This window comes from Coturnix japonica, chromosome 13, assembly GCF_054131305.1.
Source record: "Coturnix japonica strain WE chromosome 13, WE-NBRP24, whole genome shotgun sequence".
Classification (NCBI taxonomy): Eukaryota; Metazoa; Chordata; class Aves; order Galliformes; family Phasianidae; genus Coturnix; species Coturnix japonica.
This window is the reverse complement of record NC_140675.1, coordinates 14,938,661-14,947,131: the sequence shown is the minus strand read 5'-3', so window position 1 is coordinate 14,947,131 and position 8,471 is coordinate 14,938,661. Positions and strand designations below refer to the sequence as shown.

The 8,471-nt window shown below is 40.9% G+C and overlaps 1 protein-coding gene across 1 annotated transcript; it reads right to left on the bottom strand.

The window, feature by feature from the left end:
• Positions 1-1,376: 1,376 nt before the first annotated feature.
• On the bottom strand, positions 1,377-8,367 carry LOC107320544 (interleukin-9 receptor-like). The gene is made up of 8 exons (XM_015876487.3): positions 8,250-8,367; positions 7,770-7,878; positions 6,860-7,053; positions 6,029-6,165; positions 5,552-5,726; positions 5,254-5,368; positions 4,164-4,248; positions 1,377-3,162 (listed from the first exon to the last, which is right to left on the bottom strand). The coding sequence occupies exons 1-8, from the start codon at positions 8,326-8,328 to the stop codon at positions 2,623-2,625; spliced, it is 1,434 nt and encodes a 477-aa protein (XP_015731973.2). The 5' UTR covers positions 8,329-8,367; the 3' UTR covers positions 1,377-2,622.
• Between the last annotated feature and the right edge of the window lie 104 nt (positions 8,368-8,471).

Here is an 8,471-nt window from a genome sequence, read left to right as displayed (position 1 = left end):
AAAAAAAAAACACAAATGTTTTAGAAATGAGTGTAAAATCTTACTGGACACATTGGAAGTCTGTGAAAACAGGACTCTTCCAGCAGAGGGCAATGGCAGGTTGGAGTGGGTGCTGCTAAGAAAGCATTGGTCAAGAGCAAAGGGCACATAACTACATCAAATATTGCGATTCTCACTTTAAAGCCAATCGTTTCGATCTCCATACTTGATTAATGATTCTCTCTTCAGAACTGCAGTGGTGCCTCTGCCAGGATCAGATCTGTAGATTAGATTAAATTACTACTAAAATGACTATTTTTAATTCTTGCTGCTTTTATTGGCAGGAAGAATATGTGCATGAGTGAAAATGTGAGTGGCTCTGTGAAGGACCATACCTTCTTGGAGACTTGAGGGGCTACGGTGGTCTGGAAAGATCTGTGATAATAAAGACTTCTGTAGCACAAGGTTTGTGACTCACAGGAGGACAGCAATACAGGGAAGATGAAATGACAGAGCTGTGGATCTAGACTTGACAGTGTTCTGGGAAAACTGTAAGACTGCGGTGTGCTGAGCATAACCAACATTCTCTGTTTCTTCTTCACACATTGATCAGATTTAACAAAAGTAGAATAAAAAGAGCAAACTGTTTCTCTTGCCTCTGGAATTACTTTCATCTCATCTGCTTAATCAGGAAAAGATTTATGGCTTTATTTGGCCATTGACTAATGGCTGACATAGGAAAAAAAGGTTGCTTCCACAGCTCCTTCTAGTTAGAGTTTGCAGATCAATGATCTTATGCCCTGCAGCTTCAACATTTTTTCATGTTTCAGCCTATCAGACTCCAGTGTTCTACAGTTTCATTGTTGTTTAATGCATCAGAAATCATACTGTGAAGAGAATTCATCCTGAGTACATGACAGGTCACATCTTAATCTCACTTGCTGCTCTTTTAGATACCTATACTGTTGAGTAATGTACAATCTGACCTCTCTCATCTCTCTTTCCTGAAATGAGTATGCAGATAACTACACAGGAAAATGTCTGATGGAGATACAGTTTCTGACACTCATCATTGAACACGAATGAAGCAGAGGTGACACTGTGAACTAGAGATATGTTGGGTGGACAGCCAGCAGAACCATACTCATGGCCACATGCTAGGCACCATAGGATAGCTCACCATGCAAGTCCCTCTTGGCTTTAATAGCTGTAAAATATATCTTTACTAAGGATACTTCTTATCTCTTTTTCTTTTGGTAGCAGTAGCTGCAGCACTGGCTCAGTAGTTTGGTGTGTTAAGTAAGGATGGCATTTAGTTCTTTCCTTTTTCTATGATGTTTTCAAGTCAACTTTTACTAATGATTTGTATAGTCAATATTTTCATAACTGTGGGGTTGTTTTTATTTTTGGACTTAAAGCTGTTTCCAAAGCTCTCAAATACCAACTTCCAAAAAACAGCTTTTGAATTCATTTCTTTATTTACTTCTAAATAATCACAGTGTTAGATCTTTTACTTTATTCATCCTAGCAGGTAAGAGAAAAACAAACAACTACAAACTAAAACATATCCTTTATCATAGAATATTTTCAGTTCCTTTGTGGCATACAAACATCACCCAAATACCTTCTCACACTGTTTAATCTGCCAAAACTCAACAGTCAGGGAAGAAAGGAAAAAAAACTGGTGGCTTCATTCTGGTGTGGGTGATAGATGTAACACATTCTCAGTAGTCCCAGAAAATGAAAAACTTGACCAGAGCCCACGTTACATCTCCTTACTAAATGAAAATTCTCTGTTTTACACTGGCACGATGTATACCACACTTTCCTGGAAAAACTGGACTTGAAACAGTTCAGAGATTCTGGGAGAAGCTGTGAAAAAACTCAACTTGAACCTAATAAAAGTCTCAAACACGACTAAAAAAATAATAAAATGAAAAAGGTGAAAGAACAGCAAATTGGTTTCCTCTCTGAACTTCCCCTTTTGTTGCTGTTGCAGTCTGTTTTGTTTTTAAGTAGCTGCATCAAAGCAGAAACTGCCAAAATTGTTAAGTGTTTCATCTGATGATGCAATATCATTTCAGCCCTTTAACCATGATCCCATCGTCATCTCCATACTCATTTCCCATAGTCCTCCTGTTTGTGCCTGATGGACAAAGGCAGCATCTTCCTTGGCTTTTCATTTTCTGTCATTTCCCACCACATTCAATCTCTCTATTTGCATTTGCTTCTCTATCTTAAGTTCTATGTTCTCCCTTCCGTGGCCTGACCTACTGCTCCTTATGTTTGTATCTGGATAGAATAGTTTCCATTACACTTTTGCTAGGAATACCAGTTTGGAATACCTTCCTAAAGCAAACAAGACTTCATGAAACTGGTTCACTTCCCATGCAGATGCGTTCATATGCAAGGGCTGTGTACATATGAGAGATTTAAGATACAGCCGATTTGACAGTTTTAGGAAGCATCCTTCTCATTCTGTTTGAAACTGGAAACACTGCATAAAGCCAGACCAAAATCTTGGTCTAAAAAGGGATCTAATTATATGATGGTAATTGTCTGCATGGTCACCATTTAAGCCGTTTTTGAAGACAATACTGGGAGATGAGAGGGCACCACAGAGATCTGTGTAGACAACATTCCTCAGGGAAGGTCATTCTGACATTTGAGCAGACCACTACCATCAGACAGCTTCAATAGCTCAGCGGGAATCAAACCTTCAGTGGTATCACTATCACACAAGGTGCAATAGTCACTACTGCTGAATGACACACTTGCCATCTCCAAAGATTCCTGAAGTACAAGGCAGTCACTCTTTCCAGGCTGTAGGTGGGAGGGATAATTCCTTCCCATGCTAGAGCTCTCAAGGTTGGCTTTAATTTTTTCAGAGACTTTCAGGCCAACGGTATCATTAGCATGGATTTGGGTTATCGGTACTGCTGGCCTGACTTCTGTCTCTTCTCTTACACACTTGCTGGGGACATACTGCTGGCTTGGACCAGAGACAGAGGCAAATATCTCTTCTGCAGCAGCCAAATTTGTGCTTTCCATAGGTTTCAAGGAAATCTGGGAAATCAGTTCTTGGATGTTTAGCTCAGAAACTTCATCTGCAGTCACTTTGTTTGAGTTGCTTGCCTCTTCTCTTCTGAGTGGGCTACAAGCCTCGTTAGGTCCAACCCAGTCCTAGTGAAAGGATCAGTAAGTTCAGGACAATTTGCTCAGAGGTGGAATTTTCAAACTAACTGTTCTCTCTGTATGGCTTTGGTAAAAAAATCAAGAGGTTTAGTGCAAATCTAATAGGCAAAATGTAAGTTATAGAGTATCAATAGTATTTAAGTTTCCTGAGGGAAGATTTCATAATAAATTTTCAAGATCTCACCTCCTACAGGCTGTTTGTATTCCTTTGGCTTTGCAAGACAGCATGCATCTTCCAGATTCAGTATGTGTATCAGAAGATGGAAGATGAGAGATGGTAAATGCACTACTGATGCTTCTTGACTTTTGCCACTTTCACTAAACAGATCTGCCCTGTCTTTTCTTTTTTTCCTCTTTCCCTCTCAGATTTAGTGCTTGTTTTCAGAAAGGCTCTCAATACAGAGGGAACATCAGTGGTCAACAGGAAGACCATTCAAACATACCTTACACATTAGGAAAGGTGGGAGGGGGAACCTACTGGAAGAAGGCAGCAACGTTAATTTGCTACAAGGGAGAAGCTGCCTGCTTGGGAAAGACTGCTGCTTCCTTGATCTCTCTGTTTCAAACTAACAGATAAAATTCTTGGTTCCTTATGAGAGAGAAACTTGGTTTAATAAATCAGAACAGCCTTTGAATGCTGCACTTGGATACCAGTGTTGTCTGTCTCAACAAGGGAGAGACTGAAAACATCAGTTATTGGTAATACGTGGAAAGATACTGTGGATATGGAAAAAGCACAGATGGCAGATGGATGAGGAACTGAGTTACTGGAGAAAATTTCTACAGAAACAGAAGCGAGACAGCAGCTCTGGTGGTGCAGTTAGTATTTGGAGACAGGAAACTGAGAAACCATGAACTACCCAGGAAGACCGAAGCCATGTGTTGGTAGCGCTGCTCAGGAGGTAGAAAGATCAGTCCTAGAAAAAAAACTATAAAAAACCAACCCTCCCTTAAACTGAAGAATGTAAGAAATAAATGAAACATCTTACCTTAAAATTCCCATGATGCAAATTATAGAGTGGCTGAAAGAAAGCAGCTGGTGTGGGAATATTAAGGCAGGAGAGGACTTTTGCCCTGAGGTGAGAAAACAACACACTAAAATCAAATCATTCTGCATTGTCTTGATGGTACTGCACACTGACGAGATGAAAACCCAACAATTCTGCTGGAAAGGCTGAGGTAGAGCACATTTTACGTGTTTCCTGACATGCTGTGAATATACGATTGTTTCCCTCTTGCACATGCATCAAATTTTTCTAGCCCAGTCTTCTCAGAGGTTTCTAAGGAACTCTGTATGTTGCAAAATCAGTACTAATTTATTACTCATTATATACCCTGAGCTATTTATGCATTTTTTTTTATTTTTATTTTTTTTAGCACTGTTTGATCTAAACTTTCTCTTCAAGCAGTATTGTAATATGTTAGTTTCACCACATTTAAGTAAAGAAGTTCTGCTATATATCATCATCCATTTATTAGAGCCTATCTTACACAAATATTTTATCATATGGACACAATGTATTCTGTCTCTCTGAGAATAACATGCATGTGGAACATAACAGATGCACATCAAGGTAGAAAAGGCTTTTGTGTTACCAGCATAAAAGAAAGAAGAGTGGCTGAACCAAGGTTTTACATACACTAATTTCTGTAGTTTGCCTATATTGATATTTTACATACTGACTACTCTTAGGTACATCATGAAAAGCTTAACCTCTGTACCACTTTAACTGTCCTTCAGGGACTGCTGTACACTTACACTTTTGATTTATCTACATGAAACGACTCAAAATATCCATGGGTATAAATCTTTTTAAGTCCAAGAGACCCTCAGCCTTGACTGTTAGCTGAGCTTGTATGCCAAGAAGGTGTTTTGGTCTCCTTAATGATAAAGGAGGGGGTCATTAATTCTCATTAGCCAAGGATCACATCATGTCCTGAGACTGTCAAGAGCTTTTGAACATATTAGAATCTGATTGTGCAGCAAAAGTAGAAAGCAAAAACAGATATAAGCACACTTAATATACCCTCTTCAGACTATGAAGATCAAGGAGAACTTAATGAAGTATCATAACATACCTTGAAGAAAGCTTTAAGTTCCAAAATAAATAGAGTAGGGAGCCAAAAGTCAGAGGAATGATCAAGAACTGCAATGTTTTGGTATCAAAGAGTTTTTCAGACAGTTCTGATACACCTATGAAAAGAACCAGCACAAAAAAAACAATAAATACATAAATAAAAATAGAAAGCCTGGATTTTAAGATAGATCCCCAAATATACAGTCAGCACAAATGAACCTAAAACGGGAATTAAAGCAAAAACAACCCAACAACAACAGCAACCCATGAAATTAAGGCAAAACCAACATTCTTTGTACCTTCTCTTTGAAATACCGTTGTCTGGCTCCAGTCACTCCACTGACTGTGGTACGAATCCTCAATTTCAGAAACTTTGCAGCGAACCCGTGCAATGTATGGGATGCCACTGCGAAATTCTGTGCCTTCAATCTCTATTTGTGGTAGTGAACTGGGTGGTGTCTTGTTCAGCGCAGCCTGCAAGTTATTACAAAAGTTTCTATTAACAAGACAAAGGGAGGGTATTTAAATAACTACCTTTCCCCTGAACCATCTGTTCTTGGATGCAGGAAGGCCTCCATGGTATCATCTGATGTCTGAATGCAGGATTAAGAACATTTATTGATCTCCACTGTCAATGTTTTATATAAAACCCTTTTATTATGGCAAACCAGAAAGGCTATCTTAAAGCAATCAGCTGCCAGAAGGCCCTGACTGAGTGGCAAGGATGTTGCACCAGGAAGAGCAATACTGTATCAACGCGTGTCCCATCCGGTTACCTCCCATGATGTGCTGTACTCCTTGTACTGCAACTGGTACTGGAGGATTTCATCGAGGTAGGAAGGCACAGTCCACCATATCCAACACTTGCTGGCAGTAATGTTGCTCTGGATGTTCAAAGGTGGATCAAGTTTTACTGCAAATAGAGAGGTAGGTTTTCCACAGCATTTGGGAGTGAACCACCACAGAAGGAGATGCCTGTTCCTAGGCAGACCAAAGTCTCAGAAGACCAAGCTGCTCCTATTGATACTAAGTGCAGCAGTAGACTGAACTGGCTTTTGTAGTAAGTCAGAACAGGTAGGAAACTAGCATAAAGGGATGCTATCTCATCTCTTGGGGATACTCCTGCAAGCAAAGAGCCACTCAAGATGTCACACTCTCTTCCAGTGTGGCACTGGGACAAGGAGGCTCTGAGATTTCAAGTACTGTAGCATCTGTCTGAAGTACTGTGCTGTGGGATCGGGAATTAGATCCATAACTTAGATTCCTTGTGACTTCATTTCTTTGCGGCAAAACACCAAACAACCATAGAAACAATCCAGTGGTACATTATCCATAGCACAATAAAACAAGATGCAGACTAGAAATGCAATTAAAACGTATTCATGAGCAAACGCTGTTTGAAGTCCAGAAAAAGTCAAAATGGAGACAGACCTGGACTGCATCCCTACTGCAAAAGCCCAGACTGTGTACTCTGCAGCACCATACAGTCTGGCTTTTTCCCATTACTTCCACCTGCTCTGAGACACCTTTTATTCTGAGGTATATCAGATCCTTCCCAAAGATTCCATGCACAACCTTGGCCCACAGCTGCCCCTGTTTGTACTTACTGTGCTGGCGGGGACTGTACTCTGGAAAGGTAACGTATGTGTGATTACTTCCATAGAAGTTGCCTTGGAGAGAGACTCTGTAACCATCTGTTTCCAAGATCTGTCTTGCTAAGTGTATTGTGCAGCGGTACTGATCCTGCACGCTGTCTCCAGCAGTCAGCTGGCAGCTGGCATTTTGGCCCTTTGTCCAGAGGCTAAAAAAGCAAGGAAGGGATGAAGGTTTCTCTTAAGTCACATGACTTATTATTTTACAGCTTTAAAATGCATCACCATTCAGAGTTATGCTATTTTTGATTTAATGTGAGGCATCAAACATCAGAGCAGCTTACCCTTATGTCACAGTTTATAAACTACTGGTAGTCAAGACAACTTTATTACATAAACAGGCTTATCTCAAATTATCCTATCACAATGCTTATTATCCTATCACACCACAGATTGTTCACCAGATTTCTTGTCTTAGATGTGCAATTATTCACATAATAAACCTGCTACTAAAGCTTGTAATTTACTAGACGTTCAACTTTTTTTTTTTTCCTTAATATATTTAACATTTAAAAATATATATATATTTGGGTCAGGCTGTATATGGGAGTTACCCAGAATATCCCCAATGACAGAGAGCCAAGACTACAATGAGAGGGCTTTCTGCACTGAGGGGCCCTTACTAGCAGATAATACTGGACCAAAAGACCACCCTGAGTCTGGAGGAGACCACTCAGCTGCATATGCAAGAGCTCTGATGAACCTCTTGCAGAGCTCTTGAGAAGAAAGCAGCTGTGTGACTGAACTGGCAATGTCCAAAGCAAGCAAAGCCCCCACAGCCATGACCTATCTCTGCCTCTCTGTGCTGCCCTTCCCGTGCCAGGGCCAGGAGAGCCACAGGCAGCTCTCAGCTTACAGCTCTTACTTTGTGAAGTGCAGGTGGAAAGGTCCATCACCCACAGGCTCCTCTGGTGCCCACGTGCAGCTCACAGTAGTCACATAGTTATTCAGGCAGCTCAGACTGCCAGGGAAATCTGCAGAAGAAGCAGACAAGAGCTGCATTCATGTTATCACCTAATGAGATATAAAACATACTTAGTAGCCCTTCCTTTAGTGATACCTTCCTTACAGTACTTTTCCTCTCTGGTACCGCACTTCCCTGTGTGTGATAAGTGTAAGACCCTCCAGCAGGGACTCTGCACAGTGGCTGTGCTTTCTGCTGTTCAGCTTGCCTGCTATGTGAGTGGATCCCCATGTCTGGCACTGCCAGCCAGCTGTACTGCTGCTCAGGAACCAGAAAAGGGCAATCACCAGAACTTATATACCATTCCTTAGAGTCTGTGTATAAAAATGAGAGCACATATACACACCTCCCACAGCAGACCTATTCAGAATCTTCCCTTACCTCTCCCTCGTCCTTCACAAAGGAGCAGCACAGCAGTAACACACAGGTGAAGGCCCATCTGCTGCACATTTCGACCCATTCCAGACAGTATCTAAATCAGAACAATTGTTAGAAGCATTTTTTCAGTAGTTGCACCAGCAGCTTCAGCTCTATGTTCCTGCCAGGCCCAACATAAGCTGGCAGACACATTCATGTTTCCCTGTGCGCTGTTTCTGATGGAAA